This window comes from Morus notabilis, unplaced genomic scaffold, assembly GCF_000414095.1.
Source record: "Morus notabilis unplaced genomic scaffold, ASM41409v2 Scaffold89, whole genome shotgun sequence".
Classification (NCBI taxonomy): Eukaryota; Viridiplantae; Streptophyta; class Magnoliopsida; order Rosales; family Moraceae; genus Morus; species Morus notabilis.
In genome coordinates, this window is record NW_010357100.1 from 544,598 (window position 1) to 569,290 (window position 24,693).

A 24,693-nucleotide genomic window follows, 5' to 3' on the forward strand; every position below is an offset into this window, starting at 1 on the left:
CAGTCAGAGAGGAGCGACGGTGGGTTTTCGCCGAATGTCCCGTGTCTTCTTCGGCTGGAGAAGAGAGAGAAGAAACAAAAACTGAAATCCGTTTTCAGAAAACGAAAACGTGAAAATGAAACCGTCTTTTTTTCGTTTTCAATTTTTCACAAAAAGACAAAAACGTTTTTGTTTTTATTTTTTGAAAAGTTTTGCGCAAAACGTGTTTTTAGATTGTGTTTTCATTTTTTAACTTTGAAAAACGTGAAAAATGAAAACAAAAATAAAAATAAAAACAAACAGACCCATAGTTTTTGGGTGACAATATTAATCACACAAAAAATAAATTTATCAAAAATTCATTAATATCTAAAAATGGAAGAAAAAAAAACCCACAAAATAAGATATTTTCGTGTACCTATCACAAAATTCTCCTAACTTATCCATTCATTAATATTTTTCAATAAAGTTAATTATTAACGCTCAACGCGATACAGAGACAGTCCATAACCATTGCACCAAGTCAAGAAAAGGAAAGACGACAGGCCACCATTGTTATAGGTGGTGGAGCCATCATTATTTCCATTTTTATATTGCCATCTAATACTCGATAAAAAAAAAATAAAAAAAACACAGTTTCAAAAAAGAAAAAAAAAACTTTTTCTCTGTTTCTAAATCAAAACGCAATCTCCTTTCAGGAAAAAAAAAAAAAAAAAAAAAAAAAAAAAAAAAAAACAAAAACACAATCCTTGTTCTTAATGAAACTAGAGGTGATTCTTATAGAACGACTTGCATTATTACAAACACAAGTAATGATAATTCAAACACTAAACCCAACGTGAAAAACGTTGGCTAATATTATTCTTAAAGTTACAGACAAATACAACCTGTAGTAGTAACAAACGAAATTACGAAAACATGAAAAAAAAAAAATGGTTTTTTTGTTTTTAATATTATAGGCCATAATGTGGTGTATTTGCATGTTTCTAAACAACAAATTTAATCAAAACCACCAAAAAAAAAAAAAAACGTAAAACTTATAAAATCTGGTATGATACGATGATTTAAAACGTAAATCTAAAATGGCCTTATATAAAAATCTCGTGTGAAAAGATGGGGAAAAAGGTGTCTTGACTACAATTAGTACGGAAAGTCACTGTTTCTTGAATTTGAGCACAAGTATGATATGTTCCATGCATGACATTTTGTGGGGACTCTTTGTTGACTTTCTTGAACCTTAACAGGCTGGCTTTTTTATTATTTTATTTTATTTTTCTATTCACGAGGTGCATGCTATACACATTTTTTTTTTTTTTTTTTTTGTTTGTTAAGGCATGATATACGCATTGTCGGTACTCATTAGTACTTACTCAACTTATAGACTTATCTTAATGGAAAATGTTATGTAATCCTATTTATACTCAAAATATGCTCATCTTAATTTGATTATTATCTATGGATCCCAATTTTTTGAAAAGAAAAGGGTTAAAAAAAAAGTAACATTTTAAGCTATCAAAATTTTACACATCAAAATAGGGTTAATATATGGAAACTTTTTTAAGGGATATGAATAGATGGAAGCATGTACTTAATTACGAGGCATCTCTCTCAAAAAATAAAATTACGTGGTTTCCTCTACGATAGAACCCCTTAAATGTTTCCATTGGTGAGAGTGTTATTTTTGACTGTTGGTTTAAATTTTTTTTTTACGATCAAATCTGCAGAAGGAATAATTCTGTATTGTACTGTGTAAATTTTTAATACGGATATGCGCAGATTTAACTGTTAAAAATTTAATCCAACAGTCAAAAACAACACTTCATCGGTGGAAGCATTTTAGAAGTTTCGTCGTATAATTTACCTAATCATGAGCTATAAGTTCGTTTTCCTTTGTCGAACCAATTAGATTTATGCCCCCTTCTAGCAGAGTTGGGACTGAGTCTCAACAAGAAAACTACTATCTATGTTTAACTACTTTACAAATCCTCGTGCATGATTACGAATTATAAGGTCTATTGTTTCGATTTTTATAGATTAATATTTACAAGATGATTACTCATTTTAACAAGTAATCTTTAACATTTGGCCGAACAAGAAAGGTAGAAGGTTGGCAATCATATCTTGCACGGATGCTCTCCACAAGAAAACATCATGCAACGAAGAATCTACATTTAAAAAAAAAATGAAAAGAAAAATTAATCATCTATTCCTGATCATGTACTCCTTTAAAATTATTTTTTTATTTTTCAGACTTTTGTGATATGATTTGAATAAAAAAAATTGTCATATTAATAAAATATTGATCTAAACTAGTTTCATGTCATATTAGAGTTGTGTCGGATTAATAAAAGTATACAATAATTAATTAATAATTCTATGGATGCGGATAAAATAGCGTCCTTCAATGGGATATTTTCTTATTATACCGCCACAAAATTCTCGTTTTTTATATTTTTTCAATGCATTTCGTGTGTGGGTGTACTTCTTTTCTTTTACATATTGAAGATCAACTGCATATATAGCTTTGAAAAATAGAACAAAAGCAGATCGTGAATACCCACTTGGCCACTTCCATTTTGATTAGACTTTTCTTTTCCGGCTTGAGACTTACATTTGCTTAAACTATTGCATTAAAGTTGAACAACGTACTTCCACACGGTAGTACGTATAGCCGATTCTGTGAAAAGTCATGGCCATGATCTTAATTAATAACGTGACTTAACCTGGGGTTTCATGCAAGAATAATACAAGTTTTCCTGTAAAGATGTTATGTTATAATATTATTCTTCATTTCGTGCTCAATGAGTTGTGCTGTGCTTAATTTAAGTTTATGTTTGTGGTTGTACCATGCTAGCCAAACGTGCTCAAAATCATGAGCCCAACCAATCTCATATGTCGTGCTTAACTCGACTCAATGTAACCTCGTGTCATAATGTGTTCGTCGATGTATTTGACGGATAACCTGATCCATTTGCCATCTCTAGGTTTTAACACTAAAGAAAATTTGAAGAATACCATAGAAAAACTTCATCTTCGGATTCATGTTAAAGACAGTAAAGTTTCAAATTTATGTCACATAAATGGACTAGTTGAAGATTAAAAAGACTTAAAAGTAAGAACCACAAACAAGTTGTGGCCTAAATCTGAAAACATCATATAAAATTGGTAGCATGGCAACTAATTTTCTTTTAAAAATACCATTCTAAAGTTATTTAGATAATCTACTTGCGTTGCTTTAGATTCTCGTATTTAATTCCAAAAACAATTTCACGTGGTTGTACTTGCAGCCCATTCTAATGAAGTCCTGACTGTGTTTTGTCCTCAACTACCCCCATACATCCTTTTTCTGGTATATACTTGTATCTTTAGTGCTACAGCAAATACATATATATATATATATGTGTGTGTGTGTGTGTGTGAATATATATATATATATATATAATATGCATATGTAGAGTGACAACAACGTGTATCTTTACTTGTAGATCTTTGGGTGTAAAATCTATCCATTATTAAAAGCAAAGAATGTGTCAGTGCAAAGCTGTCTCGCTGTAGGATTATCATTATCAATCCCTCTTTAGCAATTTCAATTGCCAGGTCAATAAATTGGTATATCAAAAAAAAAAAAAAAAAAAAAAAAAAAAAAAAAAAAGTGGATAAACAATAAAAAAAAAAAAAAAAAAAACAAGAAGAAATAAGTGGATTACAGATATGTAGGTTTACTTTATTACAATTAATTAGCTGGGAAGTGAAGTACTAAAATACTTTCTGCTTTTTCCTTTTTGGTTTTTTTTTTTATTTTTTTTTATTTTAAATAACGCCTTATAATGCGCCAGAATGTTACAAAGTTAATTAATTCCACAGATTTATTCCATTAGAACATTATTCTTAATGAAATCCATTATTTTAGTCATTTTTGAAAGCATGAGAATGTTAGTACCGTCCAAATATGTATAGATTGAGAGCAACATATATATATATATATATATATGTGTGTGTGTGTGTAGATTCCCGACGGAATATATATGAGAATTTTGTGATAATATTTTCATACCGAGACCATACCTAACAAGGACACCATTTTTAACTAACGGATTTTATAGGTGAAGTATAAATTGATTACTGATAGGATACATTTTAATTTGTGGGGTAAGAAATATGATTCGTGGATGTTTAGTTCATGAGTTCATAATTATGATTCAGAATCATTCTCAATTTATGTAGTGAATCACGAACTATGACACGAATTCTTATTCTCAACTAACGCATCCAAAAACAAAAGACAGAATCTTATCTTGTGAACATATGTAACCCCTGCCACAAAAGTGAAAAACCTAATGGAAGTTTTTAGAAAATACAACACTAGGAAATGAATTTCTCATGTGCATATTATTATTAGTACTTTTGCTAGTAATTTTTTTTTTTTTTCCCTTCATGAGCTTAATTATTATGACTTGGTATGATCCAGAAAAGTCCAAAGGGGGTCGGTGTGGATAAGACTGCCACATATCATGAAAATAAGAAAATGAATTTGTCAATAACTAAATTGAAAAGATATCCCAGTATAGCAGAGAAAATAGATTTCGTGTATCACAATTTATAACGTTAGCACTCTCCTATCCCCCCACTCTTTAAAAAAGACGGGGTCTACATTGCTGTATTCACACCAACCCCCCAAACCTTTTTTATATAATTATTAATTTTGTTTTCTTGTTTTAGTATTTTTGTTTTATTTTTAAAAGAAAAAATTTCAGGTACACAATAATTGTATGGAAAATGTCGTGAGAGATTGCAAGTCAGGTACTATTGAGATCTATATATATGCCCATCTTAAGCCACATTGTATTATTATTAAGGAGGTTTGGTTGTGATAGCCATTAGCCAAAGGGAGAGAGAACCTTAGAGAGGGAGGAGAGAGAGAAAGAAGAGAGAGAGAGAGTAATTATGTGGAGCTTAGGAGAGATTAATGCTAATGATATAGAAAGTTGGAGGAGTAATACTAGAACTAATCTGTCTTCAAAGATGCCTCTGCTGTCTCTAAATCATGTCTCCTTTGTTTGCAAGTCAGTAAGCAATTCCGCGAGGTTTTATGAGCAAGTTTTGGGTTTTGTTCTCATCAAACGCCCTTCTTCCTTCAAGTTTGAAGGAGCTTGGTATGCCTCTTCTCTCTCTCTTTCTCTGTCTCCATCTCTCGCTTTTTTTTGCTTCTTATTAAATATACATTCACCTCGATATATCTATATATCTATATGTAAACTATTATAGTATAAATTTTGTACCAATTGTATCTGAAGGTCAGGATCATGTCTGAATTAAAAAAACATATACATCGTTTTCACAAAACTTAATGGAAATTTTGTGGTCAAGAACCACACAATATCAATAGAATATATATATATATATATATGTGTGTGTGTGTGTGTGTGTGTTTTACACCATCACATTCTCTATTGAATCATGTTATATATGCTTGTTCTTTCTTTGCTTCTTGCAAGAAAAGGGCAAAAAGCGTGATGATTTTTCAAAGGTGAGTACGGTTAGGTGAGTCCATTTGATGCGCTGTGTATACCTGTCATAGAGAATTGATGACCAAACCAACTTAATTAATGGACCGTTTAATTCATTGATTTGAGTTGAGGTGTAATTTTATGTGAGAATTTTTTATTATAATAAAAAAATTAAATTTAATTACTTTTGAGAATTTTTTACTGTAACAAACTCAAATTTTAAATTTAAATCGATAAATGTCTTTTCATTCAAGTATGACATTGCCTTGATATCGGCCGCATTTCAAGTGTGCCATGATTAGCTCATGCTTCATATGTTGTAATAACAATTTACTCTTAACTTAATTAGATTTTGAAGCATAAAAAAACACTAATTCTACGTTTTCCTCACTATGTAGAATGTCAAAACTGCTGTATAGTAATGTTTGTTATATAATATTAAGTGTAATAATTAGTAGTTATAGCGGGATGAAATTCACAACTTTGGAAGTCTCAAAATATTATATATAAAGCAGGATCGAATTCACAACCTTTAAAGTCTACCACACTTAAACTCCTGTTGCCACACAGAATTAAACAGTCTTAGTTTATGGATCTAACAATTTAATATTTTTAAGGGTGTGTTTATTTCACAACTCAAATTTTTTACTTAAATTGTGTATGTGAGAAAAAATATTGTAATAAAAAATTAAATTTAAATTTTTTTAAAATAAAACACTTTAATAATAAAACTTATTTATGAGTTAAATTGTAAAAAGAACAAGCTCTAAAAAACTTATACATGCGAGCAATGATAACAATAATAAAAGAAGATAATAATAATAATAATAAACTTTTAATTTAGAAGAAAAATCCAAATGCATAACAGCAGTTAGCTCTTCAAGTGGTCGAGGGGTCAGGTTGTGAACATTGAGAAGCACTTGAAAGGCTTTTGTTTGTGTGTTTGATGAGATCTGGTAAAATGGTACTCGTGGGGTAACATGTTTGCTCCAGTCCAGTTGTCAACTTGAAAAGGGCCTTTCCTTTCTTCACTATTCTTTCTCTTTCTTGTTTATGGGACCGGCTTTTGATAAAATTAAAAAAAAAAAAAAAAAATCTACTATCACAATAATGATTCCTCTTTTCATCTTTTCTTTTTTTTTTTTTTTTTTTTTTTTTTTTTTTTTTTTTTTTCTAATGAAGGGACATATCTTATTTTTCTAAGACCGCCCAAATTCATGCCGAAGAATATCTTTCGTCATGTTACATGGACTTCCCTAATCACTTCACACGGGATAAACGTGACTTTTTAGTGTTATTTTGAAAACCAACTTTCCTTCCGATGCGTATTCTCAAAGTATAGTACAATTTTTGCTACACTAACAAATATGTGTTAATTGCATAAATCAATGATGGCAACTAGCCTTATTCTATTTATTGAAAAAATAGAGAATTTATCTGTGAGAGTATATGAATTTAGATTTATATCCCTTATCTTGATAAATACTCTTTTATTAGTATAATTATTTGATTAAAAAAGTTATGAATTAAAGTAAAAATTTTCACTCATGTAATTTTAAAGTTTATTTATCAAGATTATTTATCGTGATATGTGTGTTAGGTTGTTTAATTACGGGATCGGGATTCACTTGCTAGAGTCAAACACAATCCCACCAAAGAAGGGCAAGAAAATCAACCCAAAGGACAATCACATATCGTTCCAATGCTCGGACATGAAGCTTGTAATGCAGAAGCTAGAGGAGATGAACATAGAGTATGCGACTGCAGTGGTTGAAGAATGTGGGGTTACAGTTGATCAGCTCTTCTTTCATGACCCAGATGGTTACATGATAGAGATTTGCAATTGTCAAAATCTTCCTGTTCTTCCACTTTCAGCATGCCCTCTCAAGCTGCCTAGTAGCACTAATACTAATGCCAAATGCAAATCATCATCCTTATATGGTAGGTTTCTTTTGGTGTCCCATTTTTATACTCTCCTTGCGATTTTCATATTGAAAATTTTACATTATTTATGGAGAAAAATGTGGTGCAGGCAAGCGAACCTCGGAGACGCATTGCTCAGGAGAAGCCGCGGCTATGATTATGATGGAGAACTTGTTGGTGGAAATGATGAACATATCTATTTGAGAGAGTAGTAGTTTGTTATAAATATTTTTAAATTATAAGAGGTTCATGAAATTTTGTGGCAGTCTGTTTTTGTGGTTTTGTTTTTGTACATTCTGTAAAAATAAGGTGAGGTGAGATGATTTTGTTTTGTTTTTGTGGTTTTGATTTTGTACATTCTGTAAAAATTTCTCCTGCTTTCGGCTGTGTTCAAGTTTCATGTTCAATTGTGATGATTTTTCCCCATGTAGCCATATATTTTTGTTAATTTAATGAAAGTATCCAAGAAAAAAAGAAGAAAATTATTGTGGACGTTCAATTCGCTTTGCATTTTGATTGGCATTACAATGTTTAAAATTAACTAATAAAAAGAAAATAAATGATCCGAATACAACGAGCTATCATAAAGCAAAATAGAAAATAGAGAGCAAATGCACATTGAGAAAGACAGGCTTTAAGAGGAGATTAAAGCGAGATTTTCATCTAACATTCCTTTCGTTTATTTTTAAAAGAAAAAATAAATAAATTACATTATGACTTCCCTTTGATAAATCGGACAAAATGTACAACATGTTAGCCCCTTCTAGCAGGTTAAGAATGCTCATCCACTTGCTAATCATGTCTATTTTAACACAAGTTACAATGCCCTCCTCCAACAAACTCTGTTGAGAGGCCAACGAAAATTTTTGAGGTTGAATTAGACCTATCACCTTTCTTACAGTCCATTTTCATTTTCAAAGCGGTAAAACAAAGCTCTCTTCCTTGGAAATCTTAAATATTTCTCCCGTATATGGCTTACCCATATTTGTGACATCGTCGGTAAACAGGAGGATTATGCAAAGTAAGGGAAAAGAATGGTCAGGTTGGTCTACAACAGAGGTTGGCACTTGGCAGTGGCTTGAATATTGTTACAGAGGATTTAGAACTCAGACTTCCTTATCATTCATCCGAGGCTATGACAACAAAAACATCGTCATGGGACCATTTTCTTGGTTCTGACTTCTCCAAAGGATTAATGGTAGCGCGCTCTGTGTTTGCAAGCCGGTAACCAATCACAATCTCCTGCCTTTGGCGGGCCCTAATCATAATGTCATAGAAACTTAATTCTTCCTGGTCAAATAAGTAGAATTCTGCTGGTTTGATACACATCTCATTCCCCTGCATATAGAAAAGAACCCGTCAAACAAAGAACACAGGCTTCATCAACTTGGATTTTAATACAGATGGCATTTGCAAATGGAATTTTTAAATGGAGTGCAGAAGAAAACAGTGCAGTCTAGTAATGGGGTACAGAAAAATACCTCCTCTGCAAATAGTTCCTCGAGGACCCGATTGATTTGCTTGTCTTCAGCAACCATTGCTAGTGCCATACTTACGAGTTCATTTGATAACACATAGTCACTGATTCTGGACACTGATACAAGATTTCTTGTCCTAGAATCGAGAATTTCACTGATGATTATTGATTTGTGGGAAGCTTGCTGCATTTCCCTGATCCAAGAGCTGTGAGAGAACCCAGACAACCGCCAAGAAGTTGACTTTGTATCTTTGTCAGGAAGACGCTTTGACTGAAAAACACAAAGGAGGGGGAAGCTTATCAAATGTTCCATCACGGTTGCATTAAGAGCTTCAGGTCACTCAATCTAGGGAAGCCTCAACCATGATCAGGGTCTCAGTGACTAAACCTACATGCACGTGTGTTTTATTTGCGAGTAATAAATTGGAGGCAGCAAAGCAGTTACCTGTATATCTCGAATAAGGAGAAGAGTGGCAAGAGATCTTGAGTCAGAATGCACAACAGAGTCCTCTAATGACTCATCTGCAAGAATTAATATCTGTCCATTTAGCGTTAGTACTCAATTTAAGATGTCCAACACAAGACTATTTTAGAGACTTCTGAATCTGTCCGCACAACTTAGATTTCCACTAAAACTCGCTTAGTTAACTGGGCAACAAGTTACAATCTCGCAGCACAAGGAACGTGTATGCGTGTGTGTGCAATTGCGCACGGGCACATGCGCGCATGTGTGTGTGTAAACAATACATAGAGATATGTATAGCTATTATATAAACTATATATAGAGAAATAGGACATAAAATCGCACCGAATCAAAAGTTTCCAGAGGAAGGCTCTCCAAATGCCGTCTAATCACAGCATTTCCCTCACGGTGAACAAGTTTTATGTTCACCAGTCCATGAATGTCAAGTCCACCATCTGTAAGTTTCTTCTCTCTATCTTTCTCAGGAACCTCATTAAACATCCAAAGTTCTGAATTTGGTGGCAAGAAAGCTTCTAGAACCTGTGAGAAGGAAATGCATACAGTGATCAGGTGGAAACAAATCTAGAAAAGTAAGGAGATTCTAGATCATGGGATCACTTCACATTCAGTGAGCAATTTTCTCTACTCCCAATTTTCAATTTCGTAATTCTTGTGCTGTTAAGGAATTACCATAATCATGTCATCAATATCACGACGCCAACCACAAAACAATATCTTCTCGGGATATTTAGGAGGGTCAACAATTTTCGGACATGAGCCCCTGTGTACCTGTGAATAGGACACGGCATAAATTCATAAGGGGGAAAAAAGAAAAGATACTTCAATACCATACCTTTTGTTACAACACTAAGAAACTAAAAAGAGAATACTATTCTACAATTTGTTTTTTTGAGAAGTCTTCTAGCAGAAACATTGACATTGCTGCTGAGTGGACTAAGAAAAGGAGTATAACCTCAGGAAGGGGACCTGGAGCATATGTGTCATCATCTTCAGCTATGACAAGGACTTCATCCCCCTTTCTGAGGACATAATTGTCATCTGGATTCAATATTATCTTTCCAGCCTCTGCAGCAACCTTAATTCCACATGGGACCGAATCGGGAAATGAAATTAGGACATCTTCAAATCGAACACCATCCAATTGAGGCCACCTTTTGATGTAAAACTCTGCGTTCTCAAACCCCAAAATGTCCTCCCATATCTGACCAAAATATGAAAAATCAGATCAAAAAACAATAGTTCCAATGATTAAAACTAGTCTACAAGTAGATGCATAAAGTAATTAGACAGGAGATATGTAAGTGAAATTCATCACACCTGTGCAAGACCAGGTTGTAGAGCACATTGTATCATCAAGCGTCCAATCACATCATGTGCAACGACTGTTTCAATGAGCTCACCCCCAACAAGCTTCACCAAAGGCTCATTGTCAAGGTCACTCAATTCTACGACAACGTGGCCCCTTAAACCCTCCTTAACTCCTGTGAGGCTAAGAACAACTCTCAAAGCACGGGCATCGCTCTGGAAACGGAACATGATATAATTATTATTTTGCACATAAAGGATGAGTAAATGAGAAGAACAAGGACATCAGAAACTGGGGATAACCTGGTCAGCATTTTCATTGGTTGCCAAAACAATGATAGCACGAGCCTTTGACACTGAAACCTGCCGAATCAAACAACAACATCAATCTAAATACAAAAACTATACTATTTTACACCCAAGAGAGAGGATTGAGCGCTCTCCAAAATATAAACTTTCGCAGGTAGTAATAGGGCGAGGAAATTAGCCGAGCTACATCCTTGCACCTTTTTCAGATCAGCCAGTATAAGAGGACTGCCACTTCTGCATATAACAGATGTTCCCATGAAGTCAAATTCAAGTTTTGCTATATCCATCTCCATTTCTTCCTTATCTCTTTCAGCAAGTACAACCACGACACCGCCACCAACACTCTTGTTTGCAATAGCCAGCTGCTTCAAAAGTGAACCCTACGGAAAACGCATAACTCTTAACTGCTTTTTTATGTTTGCATTTGACATTCTGACTACGAGGATCGTTGAGGTGAAACTAAAAGGTGGTGGCTTTTAGAATAGTAAAGAGAAGTATGCCAATGGCATGCAAGAAGATTCACTTTGCAAATGCAAGAAAAGCAATCAAACACGGGCCTTTTAGGGACTCTTCAAAAGGAAAAGGTGGTCCTTTGAGAATGTAAGACAACACGCTACCATTTCTAAATTGACATCCTACAGATTTCCATACAGCATATAAAACTTAAAACCAGGCACTTTGAATCTTAATGACCCCTGGAAAAGGAAGTCTTACAAATCAGACACTTCATATAGAGGATACATCATTTATAACGGTATTCGGAAAACATACCAGTTTGTCACTCCATCCAAGAATGAGTATGTGATTCCTTTCAATGACCTCACTCTTCCCTTTCCGTAGTGAATCGACCTTCTCAGATATAGCATCAGAAACGAGCCCAAGCATCATGGCAAATATTAGCATACCTCCTGAACTTATAGACACAGAAACAATTCTTGGTCCAATGCCCTCTGTATCAGCATGATTTCCAGAGTCGGCCACAAAAGTCCAAGAAAGCCAAAGAGCTTCAGCAAAACTATTCGTATTGACCGCATACAATGCCAATCCACCAAACCCGATAAGGAACATAGTTGCAAAAAGAAGCGCAAGCAACTTTGCGTAAGGATACACTGAGAAACAAACATCCACAGTATAGGCAATTCTCTTCTTCAAAGGAACCTCCTCCTTCTTGTTCTTAGTTCTTTTTGAGAAACTCATTATTTGGGGAAGATAATCAAGGTATTTGTACAACAAGAATGGCATTATCAGTGTGACGGCAAAAGTATATAGAGCAACACTTCTACTGTCACCATTTCCAAAATTTGAACCTGATATCTTGCTCTCTTCAGTTTTCAAATCCCTGGTGTTGCTACTACTAAAACTATCTTTATCGCCACATGATCTGTGAAGAAAAGCATTCTCTTCCTGAAAATCAATATGCAAAAAGTATGAGGTGAATGTATCTATATATTTACATAAACAAAATTGGAGAACAAAACGAATGCCTGGTAGGAGGGAGGGAAAATAGGAAGTAGTGAGAGCTAAATAAGCTGGAGAGGGAGACAGAACCTTTCCCTTATGGTGTTTGGATTGGAGGAAGGAAAGAAAACAAAAATCACTTTCCTTGATTGGTATACAGATTCGAGAGGTGGGGAAAAATTACTTAATTTCCTTAAATGGTAAGTCTCTTCCCATAATAAGGCGGAAATAAAAGTAATTTGACACCATAGTCTAATTAAGTAGATAGATTTTGATACAGTTATCCCCCCCAAATTTGGAGGGATCAAAATCGCTCTTTGGAGGATATTTTTTGTATCCCTGATTCAAGTCATTTCCTCCCAAGTCCTACCAAACAAGCTCTAAAAGGGTTGTGTGTATACACATATATACACATATATGTATGTGTATTTGCTAATGAAGCTCTGGAAGTATACATTACCACAAGTTTTGCAAGTCTTCGATGCAAGCATACTTCATATGATACAAATATTACACAAATGAACGCCAGCTGCAATACACAGTATTCAACGCAAAGCCATCAATTTTCTGCTAAATTGACGATAATAAGTTAAGAACAATAAAAGAAAAAAACTTACAAAATTTTCAGCATAAACACAACACAAATATGTAGGGACTGACCAGGAATTTAGGTTTCAATAACCTGCTAGCCTTTAACCGAATCAAATCCCTGGCGGAAGAGATCGAACTGGGAGGACGACTCGTCACCACATTCACTTTCTTCTTCTCAACCCCCGGCTTCGCCTCCGACGCCGCGATCCGCTGTGGTTTGTCCACGGCGACCTTGCCGTGCGCCGCGGGACCCACGCGCGAATCAAACGGCGCCGGTCCGCCGCGCTTGGGGGCGAGTGGGACCATAAAGGAAGGGTAGAACCAGTCGCGATTATTGAGATTAGCAGCAGCAGCAGCATCGTCGTCGTTGTTGTTGTTGTTGCCGGTGTAGATGCGGAGATCCGGCAGCCGGTGCTGATGCTGGTGCTGCGGCGGCGGCAAGGGGGCGGTGGGAGTTGCGACGCATAGCGGGGAAGAGTGGGCCCGGGAAGTGGGGGTGATCGGCGCCGGGGAGGGTCTTGGAGCGCTTGGGAAGCGGCGGACTCTCCGATTTCTTGGGCTTGGGAGGTTCATCGCCGCTCTGAGCCATTCTTCTCAGAGAAGAGATTCAGAGCAAGAGTTTGAATTTGATGATTATGGAATATTGGAACAGACAAGAGAGAGAGGAAATTTGCTTTTTTTTTCTTTTTTTAATTATAATTGATAATTGATTTCTACTATTAATTTTCCATTATCTTGTTCGTTATTATTGTTTGATTGGCGTTGGTGATGACGGAGTGCTGCTGAGTGGCGACTGAGAAGTGAAGGGATCTGATCATCTGGGCCGTGTTTTGTGGGGGCGACTGAGTAATGATTAGATTTGGGTTGTTCTTTGTCCAAAAAAAACCGAAAAGACAACAGTTTTAATTTTATTTAAATTTAGATTCTTTTTAAGTCTTAATTTTATTTAATTTTACTCAATTTTATTTAAGTTCTAACTTTAACTTAAATAAACACGGTTTAAAATTATATGAATCACAATTTTTATTTTTTATTTAAATAATTATATTAATAAAAAAATATTTATTAAGAATAAAAGATAAATTTTCTTTATTTTTTTTTTCTAGATTTTTATTTACGGAGGACCAGGAATGATGCTGCATGTTCGATGCTTTCGAGATTCGGTTTTCTGTTATATCGAGTCTCCGAAGCTGTTTGCAGTTGCAAGTAAAAGAAGAACTCAAAGTGAAAAACGACAGAAGTTTACCATGCGTTTTTGTTACTCGAATTACTGTAAAAGTCTCGGGTGCATTTGGAATTGGTTCCAAAATATTTTTATTTTCTATATGAAAATAGAAATGAAAACGTTTTCATTTTTATTTTGAAATTATTTCTGAAATATTTTTGGTAGTTTTATTCAGAAATTGATTTTAGTTTTAAAAAAAAACTAAAACTGCGTTTGGTGGTTTAATTTTTAAAAACATGTAATAATATTTAAAATAATAATATATTGAATAAATAATATTATTAAATAATAATCTATTAAATATATAATATTATTAAATATATAAATTAAATCTATTAAATAAATAATATTATTAAATATATTAAATAAACATCATTATATAAGACAAAAACGATTTTAGAAAAGAGAGAGAAGAAAATGAAAAAAAAAATGAAATTCGTTTTCAAAAAATAAAAACACATTTTTTTTATTTTTAATTTTTCACAAAAGACAAAAATGATTTTGTTTTCGTTTTTAAAAAATTTTTAGGCTAAACACATCTTATATTTTCATTTTTATTTTTTAGTCTCAAAAAATATAAAAAATAAAAATGAAAACGAAAACAAACAGGAGGTTGTCTTCTATTTTTTAAGAATCATCATCAGACATCAAAGTATAAAACTTTTTTTTTTTCCCGGTGGGAAAGGGGGACAGAAAAGGTAATAGAATCCAATCCTGATCCTCAATTACTGAAAAGTTCATCCATTCACCATCCGTACGTGGGATCCTACGCTAGAATCAGAAAATTTTTTTCGTTTCTTTTGTGTATAATCATGCAAACTGATACTTCTTTTCAAGAGAAAACTCGCTACTTTAATTTTATTTTTATTTTTTAAAAGAAAAAAACTTGCCACTCATATTTATTTTATTTATTCTTTTTTCACGTTGAATGTGATAAGGTGCCACTTTACTAACTATCCTGCGCTATCACCATATAAAGAGGAAGTACTATTACCATATTAGTATTTAGTAGTCAATGAATGTAACTGATATATGTTTAGTTAAACTTAAAGGGGATTTATCGAAGTTTTTTAACGGATCCACATAGTGCATTTCACTTTTAAGAAGAGAAAATTAAAAAATAAAAAGGGCAAACTAATCAAATCAAGCCTTAGCCCTCTGACTCCAATATTCTTGCAATCTTAAAGTTAAATGCCATTAGAACTTCAAGAATCAAGATAATGCACTGAATTGATTTGGTGATATATTTTTCTTTTTGTTTTTCAAATTGATTTGATGAATGTAGAAAAAAATTATGCACGAGAAATCATCCAAACACGTTTTCTGATCATGAACCGTAGAATTAATAGAGTTAGAATATGTTTCGTTACAATACTTAGGCCTATTTGTTTTGCTAGTTCGAATTATAACTCAAGTTTTTATTACGGTATTTTCTCTTATAAAAATTTAAATTCAAATTTTTCTGCTATAATATTGTCTCTCAAATGAATTCACTTTTAAATTTAATAGAGCTTTAATTTGATATGTTATAATTAGTAGGATTACTAGAAATATGTAGTATCTAATTATTAGTCCCTTCCTATTAAGAGCTTTTGGTCTCGTTCACTTCACTGATTCGAATTTAAAATTCGAGTTTTGTTACAGTAAAAAATTCTCAAAAACAGTTACATCTAATTTTTTTGTTACAGTAAAAAGTTCTCACAGATAATCACATCTCAACTCGAATCAGCAAACTAAACGGGCCCTTTATTGGCTGCAACAGGAAAGAAGTAGCCTAAACGTGAAGGGAAAGGTGAAAGAGAAGGGCGGTTATTTTCGGTCGCACCATTACTTGGACTGGAAGCTACTACTTCATAAGGAGATTTGCTTGTTATCCTGCAAAAACACAAGCCATGTAAGTTAGTGCATTCTTCGTGCTATAAATTTTCAAACATGTAATTAGCTAAGATCAGTTTCAGTTCCATTATAACTAGAACTAGAACTAGAATAGAGCACATTTTATCAGGACTTTTCATTCAGATTTTTACCTGTCGCGACGCTTTTCAAGGAAGCATTGGAGCGAATACTTTCTTGCCAATGGAACACCTGAATATGCGAAGTAAATACCCGAGTTTAAAAGGATAACAATACAAGAAAAGAGAATTTTAGCGATTAGTATGCTTGCCAAAAGTAATAATAGCATAATACAGACACTTTTTCGAGTCATCGTTGAAAGAACGTTGTTTACCGAAGCTTTTAGTGACGACTTTATCGTAGAAAGATATATGGCTTCGCCTTATAAAGAACTGACTGTGAGTCAGATTTGCGAGGTGGTGATGATCTGGAATCAGCTTCCTTAGGAACAGGTTTTGACAAAGAGCTTTCACCACCAAGAATAAGCATTACCTCTTGTGCCTGCAATATAATAGTAGATTGATTATTATAGACTTGACTTTCTTCTAATTTGAATTAGTACATATTATAGGCTTTAGTTTTTATTTTATTTTCACCTTCTCAGCAGAAACGTTGTCATAAACATTGACTTTTCCATCATAAAATATCGTGAATTGTGATGATCCTGAAGCCTTGTTGGCACGCGACTGAGTCGATTGTTCCGAGTCACACCTTCAAACAATTCACGAAAAGAAAACGTTGTTTGTGGCAATTTCGGCATGTTTAACAGAAGAAAAAGTTACCAAGCAAGTTTAGTTAAACCCCAATTAGACCATAGAGAAAGATGTTTTGTGTACCTCAATTCCGGTAACAAATTCCTCTCTAGAAGGGACGGTGGCCGGGACAAACTATTCCGACTGAATTTAATCGGTAGCAAGTGGCGGTGTGGAGACTTGTTGATAACTTCAGATTCTTCCGTGTTAGTCTTGCCAATGTTGTCGTATTGAGCTCTTGCTAGGAGATATTTTTTGAATAAACAAACAGTTTGAGACATGTCGTTTGTTGTTCTCGATCCATTTTTTCCTTTGTGATCATTTTTATTCCTATGATCCGAACAAAGTTCCACATTATTGGAGTTTGAGTTTTTCGTCTTCATGATGACCAGTTCTTTAATACAACAGTTATTGCTGCAAAGAAATTCCATTGTCCACAAGAAAAGGAAAATAAGGAGAAAAACGACAACGCAAATTACAGAAAAACAACACGTAACAAAAAATATGATACCTGAAAAAGCTGTTGGACTTCTGGTTAGCTATTTTTAGCACTGAAAAATCACACTCAGGAAGGAGTTTTGAGTATATACAAAGTGCATATATATAGAAACAGAGAAGCAGGCCTATTGTTTAATTGATAATAACGCCTACAGGTGAAAATTAAGTAGGGACTTTCGATGGATTCGAAACCCAAATTGAACTCATGTGGTTGTACTCTTATGGGTTGTCACAAGTGAGTGTGTAACAGTTTGACAAAATCTTACTTTCTAAATATTGGCATTGCTTGAGCCTTGTTTGGCAAGAGGGAGATCAAATATGGAGAAGATAAGAGACATTGAGCTGGAAAATCACTTTCCATATTTGGTATGGAGACGGAAGGGAAGGGAAATGAAATATATATATATATATTTTTTTCCTCTCTCTCTGCAATTATCATTTTATATAATTGAGTTTATTTTATTTGATATTCTTGAGGGTTAGCAAAATAATTTGACATCATATTCCAATTAACTGGGAAAGTTCCATGTAGAAAATCCCTTCAAATTGTAAAGAATTGAAATTAGGATTCTTGGAAAGTTTTCCGACATTCAGTTTGTTCTCTCTGCCTTTCTTTGATCCCCACCACTATCTCTTCTTTCATTTTTTTTTCTCCTGCCAAACAAACGCTAAGATCCATATATTTCTCCAATGGGAAACAACAAATTTTATATCTTGGTCATAACTCATAAATCATAATATTCCTTTATTATTTGGGGCTAGTGGGTGTAGTTTATTCATGTGCCGTAAGAAACCAAAAAGAAAAGGCCAATAAGAATGACTCACCTTCTGTTGCCATAGTAAAAATTAATAAATAAACAAATAAGAATATAATAATTCGAGTATCAATTATTCCTTTCTTAAATGGGAAAGATACATAGAGAATGACAAAGGCACTAAGGCACAATGAAAATTAGTCAATTAGTTCATGAAGGGCTCTTCTATCACTTGTCAACTTTGGGACTATTTTTGGAATCAGAAGGGTCTACATATCTCCAAAAGAAACCCAAACTACTGCCCATGATGTTCATAATGACAGCAGACATTGCTGCGGGTAATGCGACCATTGGTGACGTGAAATGGGACGTCGCCAGAACCACGCCTAAAGAAGAATTTTGCATACCAACCTGCAACGACATGAGGAACAGGAAAATGTTGCCGACCAATTAGACCATGATCTATGTCAACTATGGATGACAAACCAAAAGCGCTAGCAAACCAAGTAAGCTGGTTTCAATTTATATAATGAACTCTTGACGCTACAATGTAATACCTCAACTGATATCGCCCGCCGTTGTCGTTCCTTAAAGCCACAAGACGCCGCTGATATGTACCTGGTTATGAAGAATTAATGGTTTTCTTAGATGCAACACTCACTGCATCAGATCTTTAAAAAAAAATACCACAAAATATGTCTGCCACAGTAAATACACATCATGATGCTAAAGAATAAAAAGAACATGAATTCCTTGAAGTCATCAACATATACTTACCCCACCAAGAAACCAAAAAAATGTAATAACAGCACAGAAAGTGCTACAACCCCCAGTTCACTGGTCAATAGTGCTTGAACACGTTGCGTTAGAGAAATATCCGATGTCAATGATACGCTAACCACTAAAGATTTGAGGCGAACAACGTTCTCTGAGAACACACTGGCTCCAAAAATGAAAAAGACCTCGAGAGTGAGTTCATCATAAATGAATCGAATTCAACACAGTTTTAGAAATGCAGATAACTAAACCTGCAGGCCAACAGTGACGATGCTAAAACGGCGAAAAGGGGTGCAAAGGGCATCACAAGTTTTACTGCCCCGGGAAATGCACTCTGGATATAAGACCCCACCAGAATTGGTGCAACAACCACCTAGAATTGAAGGAAACGACACAAGTTTGATATAATAGACAAAATCATATCCTTGGAGGTTTACTAATTTAGTTCAAATTTTACCTGAAGGGTGCTAAGGGACAGTTTGACGGCATCGACAGGAACATAAGCTCCCGCTAGTATCTTTGTGAGTAAAGGAGTCAAAACTACTGCCCCAAGAGTGGTGCATACTGTCATTACAATAGACAAAGGAACATCCCCTTGAGCAATTAAGGTCACCTGAAACACTATTGCACAAAAATAAAAACTGATAGGAATGTTACAATTTATAATGCATTAGCCACTATCTAAGTGTCAACATCAATAGATAGTTTATTTTCTTGAGACCCAATTTCATATTTTTAAAGATACTTCGAAAAACTGGCTTTCAGAGAAAATTTCAACAGTTATTTAAGAAGATGATAGAACAAAGCAAAGAAAGGAAACAATGTTGGAAAGAAGCCGTACCACATTGGAGGCGGTACCTCCGGGACAACAACCAAGCAGTATTAAACCAACAGAAAGAGACGGTGGGAGACCCAGGATTTTGCTGATGATGGCTGCAAAAGATGGCATGATTGTGTATTGAGCGACACATCCAAACAGTATCTGATCACAAGTGAGAAGTTTCTAACATGAGTACTTTCCATCTTTTGCAGCTAAATCTGGAACAAAAAATGAGCTCCTTCCTTGATGGAAACTCAAACTATGTTGGTAAAACAACAACTAACTAATCACTTCGTTACAGAACTTCATTGCTTCTAGTTAATTCATTCCGCAGAAGTTTAAAAAGCAAAACAAGCATTTGCACAGCTGAATCTAAGGAAACATCAACTAAAACTTTAGCATACGCAATTATCAAATTTCACTGCAATCAAATAGGAAAAAGAAAAAAAAAATTGATTGCAGACAATTGTAGCGGTAATTCCTTATCTTATTCCATCGCAAGGTGTTTGAAAAAAGAAAAAAAAGAAAAAAAAAATACCCCCAAGTTCTAAAATTCAAGGAGAGACAACAACACCCAAAATTCAAATTCCCCACTAGGATCACTACCAAGTACCAAGTTGAAAAAGGAAAAAATAAAAATAAAAATCACATCTAATTCTAAAGTTAAATAAGCCACTATAAATTCAAAAAGAAAACAATATATGACAATAAGAAATTAGAACGTACGGAAAGAGGCTTTTGCCAGAAGAGGGCGAGGAAATCCTTGAGCTCCAAAGTGATGCCCATGGCCAACATGATTAACCCAAGTGCGGCACTATAAGAAGCAGGGGCAGCCTTCACAAACCATGCAAAAGCAGAGGGCTTCCCGCAAGCAACCACGCCTCCCACGCTCACATACACCGGATACAAGCTCGCCGCCGTCGAAAGCACGTTTTCCCATCTGGGTTTCTTCTCTTGAGCCAAACTCGCCGAGCCGTCAGAATTGTTCCCATTGACGACGGCTCTAATTGGATTTGTGATCTTTTTGAGAGGTGAAAAGCTGGGTCTTCGTCTGAGAAGAGTTTGTGGTGATTGTGAAATAAAGAAGCTTTGTTGTCGTTGTTGTTGTTGTTGTGAAGTGATTGAAAAGGGACTGAGCCTGAAAGAGATTGACATCGTTTTTTGATCGGTGATGAGATGAAAAGACAACCCAGTTGGCTTTAGATTTATGATGAGACTAGTAGATCTTTGCAGATTAGATTTTTTGTCACTTGCAAGGCTTCTCGTGGTTTGAATGCAATATTATTATCATGGGGTCCACATAAGTTGACATGTGGGGACATGGGAATCTAACTGGCTTATATTAGCCATTAGTGAGTGCAACTTGGTCCAAATAAGTATCTCTGGAATTCAGAAATCACACTCTGTTTTCAAGTAAAAAATTGGAAATTATGAGACGTTCGGTTGGAGTATTCAAATTATGATTTAAATTATAGTTTATAGTTTATTATAGTATTTTTTTCATAAAAAATACATGTAAATTGAAAATAAAGAGTTATTTGGTTGGGAGATTCGTACCCCGATTCAAATCATAATTCATGATTCGCTACAGTATTTTTTCTCACAAAATATACACGTAAATCAAAAATAATTCTAATCTATGAATCAAATATCAAACTTCTTTATATATATATATATATATATATATATAACACATGGTTCGTACCATGGTTGGGGTCATTGTCGTGCAATTAGTCGTTCCAAGAGGAAGTCTCCCTCAGCTAGGAATCTACCATAGATAGTTAAAACTTAGGCCTCCTTTATTTCGCAGATTCGAGTTTTCAATTCAAGTTTATATGTGATATTTTCTGAGAGCTTTTTACTGTAGTAAAAAAAAAAATTAGATGTGACATTTTTTGAGAGCTTTTTACTGTAAAAACCTAAAACTAAAAACTTGAATAAGTAAAATGTACGATGCCTTAAACTGGTGAGACAAGGCAATCATGACTCATCAGATGCTTATTGGGATACCAAAGAAGAATTAGTGGACGTTTAGTTCATAGGTTCAGAATTATGATTCAGAACTATTTTCAATTTACGTATGTTTTTTGTGAAAAAAAACACTATAGCGAGCTACGAATCATGATTCGAATCATGACACAAATCCTTAATCCAAACGCAACATTATAATCGATCTGGGACTAAAGTGTAAAGCAAAGACAAAGAAATATGGTAGAAGGAGTACAACAAGCAATCAAAGGGTGCCTCTTGCTTGTGGCAAGCGGGCAGGCTGGCTTGGTCCGGTTGCTAGCGAGCGGGCTTTCTTTCCTCAGTTATGGAGAGTATAGAAGCCCACAGAGCGGGATAGAGCCCCAGAACACTGAAAAGGTGGGGGAACAAGAGTTGTCATAAAACGTCAATCTTGGCTCCGTATAGATCTCTCCTTCCTACCCCTTTTAGGTATGCGGGTTGTCTTGAAACTAGTGATTCTTCTTGTAGAAGTTGTTTGTGTCTAATAAAGGCGATGTATTTTCCGCCGTTTAGGTTTTATGGCTTGTTTTCGTGTGGTTATTTTAAGTTTATAATAACGAAGTGATTTTCCTACCGGTTGATTGTTTTGTCTTGTTCCATCCGTTTGAGGTTTTACTTGGTGGTGTTATGGGAGACTCTTGGTCTATAGGTATCTTAGACTTGGCCGATCGGAGTTGCTCATCAATTATAGAGTTGTATTTTTTAAAAGAAAAAATAGAGAATTTACCCTTAAGAGTGCATGAGTCTGGACCTTTACCTCTTACTCTTGATAAATACCCTATTGTTAGTGTAATAAGAAATATGCTAGAATAACTATACAATAAAGTGAAATTAACAAAATGATCTTTTTCATTTTTTATAAAGAATGACCACCTGGTCGTTCTTTGTAAAAAGTAGTCGTTCCGTAGTCATTTTGTAAATAAAATTTTTTAAAAAGTTATTGTACTATTAAAACTTTCCAATTGAGTTATTTTTACAAATACCTTAATTATTTGACTAAAAATGCTATGAATCAAGAATAAAAGTTAAAAATTCTTACTCATGCACTTTCAAGAGGTATTTGTCAAGATTACCCTTTTCAAAAAACGTATGTGCACTCGTTTCCTATGCTAGCTTCCTATTGGAGGAGCTCCGTACACGTTTTCCTCCCCTCTTGCATTACACGATAAATGGTGGAACCGGCTAATAATTGGGATTGAGCTATGCTTGTATTGCGAGGTCACTTATGATATTAGTATTTGTATCTCTTTATTTTGGAATACAATTTACCTTAAAAAAAGTTATGGAAAAGTACATTTTGGCTGTTAATTTTCTTCTTAATTGCGAAATTGGCCCCTCATATCTTTGATGAAATAAATGTGAGAAATGACCTTTTTGCCCCTGGTTAATGGGCAAGATTTCAACATCCAATTTGTAAAACTACTTAATTTTTGACAAACTAAAAATTGATAATTTCAGCAGAATTTAATTACTGATTTATCAATTTCTTCGTGTCTTGCGATCCGTGATACTCGAGAATACAAGTATTGAGTGAGGAAAATCTTTGCAACATTCAGTAAGCACACGCATTGATCATGACTGTTTTAATTGAAGTGAGATATGAATTTAGCCTCTAATTGCACCTAATTCACATCAAAATAACGTAAAGTAAGCTTGTAGACACAATTTCTTCAATCATTTTTTTTCTTTATCTGTCAAACACTACACTATAAAAGGAAAAAAAAAAAAAATCTCTCCTTTTTTATTTTCCTCACTTAAGTTTTTCCTTCTACTTCTTACCATTTCCATCTCTCATAAGTGTTAATCAGCAAAAAAATTTCTTATTCTCATATGAAGAACACAATTAAACTATATATCAACACCTAACCAAAACCAAACACTTTCAAATAAATATAATTTACAAGGAAAATTCTTGAAGTACAAAAAGACAACAATTAGACAATAGCCATGTTTACCTAACACAAACCAATCGCAAAATAAAAGTAGTCTAAAACAAAGAGACTAAAATATAAAAAAAATCCCCCTCTTATAAACGAGTTTATGCTACGCCTGATCAGTTATCTCAATTATTAACGCTTTTTTTTTTTTAGGAAATTACAACGCTTTTCCACATGTCAGGAATTGTAAATATATTGAGAGCCCGTTTAGTTCGCTGATTTGAATTTTTAATTTGAGTTGAGATGTGACTTTATGTGAGAGTTTTTTACTGTAATAAAAAAGTTAGATGTGTGACTATTTCTGAGAACTTTTTACTATAGCAAAACTCAAACTCTAAACTTAAATCCGTAAAATGAACGGGCTGAGTTTGTTTGTTTATTGTTGTAAGGAATTTTTTCCGTTTATTCTCAATTGAAATTGTGAATTATCATAGTTTGATTTTAAACGCACATATACACAAACAGTACACACATTCATACATACATACATACATACATATATATATATATATTTATATAGATGTACGCGTAAGTGAACAAACTCTTGAAAAAACATGAAAAATCTCTGGCTGGTTCCGTGAAGGAATGAAATTGTGTCACTGGTGATCATCAAATATTATTTATTTATGATATATTGTCAACGCATATACAGCTGTATATCTCATACAATTCCTTCCACAAAAACTAACAAATCAACAAAACTATAAATAAATAAAAAAGAAAGAAAGAAAGAAAGAAAGCACATAATTAAAAGAATAATAAACTGAAAAAAGAAAAATGTATTTCTTTCATAGTTGCCCACTTTATTGAGAATTCATCATCGATACACGGTTTCTTCAAAGGAATGAAACTGTAACTGATCATCCATATTGTATTAATAAGATCATGTAAAAACATCCTGTATATATATACATCTTACACTTCTTTCCAAAAAAAAATAATAATAACAGAAAACTAAAAATGATGTATCTAAACAAAAGAATAATAACCGGA

General features: G+C 34.1%; 3 protein-coding genes across 3 annotated transcripts; 1 reads left to right on the top strand and 2 right to left on the bottom strand.

Moving 5' to 3' along the window:
- Positions 1-4,727: 4,727 nt before the first annotated feature.
- Positions 4,728-7,845, top strand: LOC21401422 (metallothiol transferase FosB). Its single transcript, XM_024164872.1, has 3 exons — positions 4,728-5,132; positions 7,087-7,427; positions 7,519-7,845. Exons 1-3 carry the CDS (start codon positions 4,924-4,926, stop codon positions 7,611-7,613), a joined length of 645 nt encoding a protein of 214 aa, XP_024020640.1. The 5' UTR covers positions 4,728-4,923; the 3' UTR covers positions 7,614-7,845.
- Positions 7,846-8,115: 270 nt separating this feature from the next.
- LOC21401423 (ion channel DMI1) lies at positions 8,116-13,481 on the bottom strand. Its single transcript, XM_024164564.1, has 12 exons — positions 13,103-13,481; positions 12,903-12,971; positions 11,756-12,388; positions 11,182-11,364; positions 10,979-11,038; positions 10,688-10,891; positions 10,323-10,571; positions 10,040-10,138; positions 9,695-9,889; positions 9,332-9,424; positions 8,891-9,157; positions 8,116-8,747 (listed from the first exon to the last, which is right to left on the bottom strand). The coding sequence occupies exons 1-12, from the start codon at positions 13,337-13,339 to the stop codon at positions 8,529-8,531; spliced, it is 2,508 nt and encodes an 835-aa protein (XP_024020332.1). The 5' UTR covers positions 13,340-13,481; the 3' UTR covers positions 8,116-8,528.
- A 4,755-nt stretch (positions 13,482-18,236) lies between these two features.
- On the bottom strand, positions 18,237-20,976 carry LOC21401425 (probable sodium/metabolite cotransporter BASS1, chloroplastic). Its single transcript, XM_024164906.1, has 7 exons — positions 20,480-20,976; positions 19,775-19,915; positions 19,391-19,546; positions 19,185-19,306; positions 18,934-19,095; positions 18,714-18,774; positions 18,237-18,567 (listed from the first exon to the last, which is right to left on the bottom strand). Exons 1-7 carry the CDS (start codon positions 20,906-20,908, stop codon positions 18,385-18,387), a joined length of 1,254 nt encoding a protein of 417 aa, XP_024020674.1. The 5' UTR covers positions 20,909-20,976; the 3' UTR covers positions 18,237-18,384.
- Between the last annotated feature and the right edge of the window lie 3,717 nt (positions 20,977-24,693).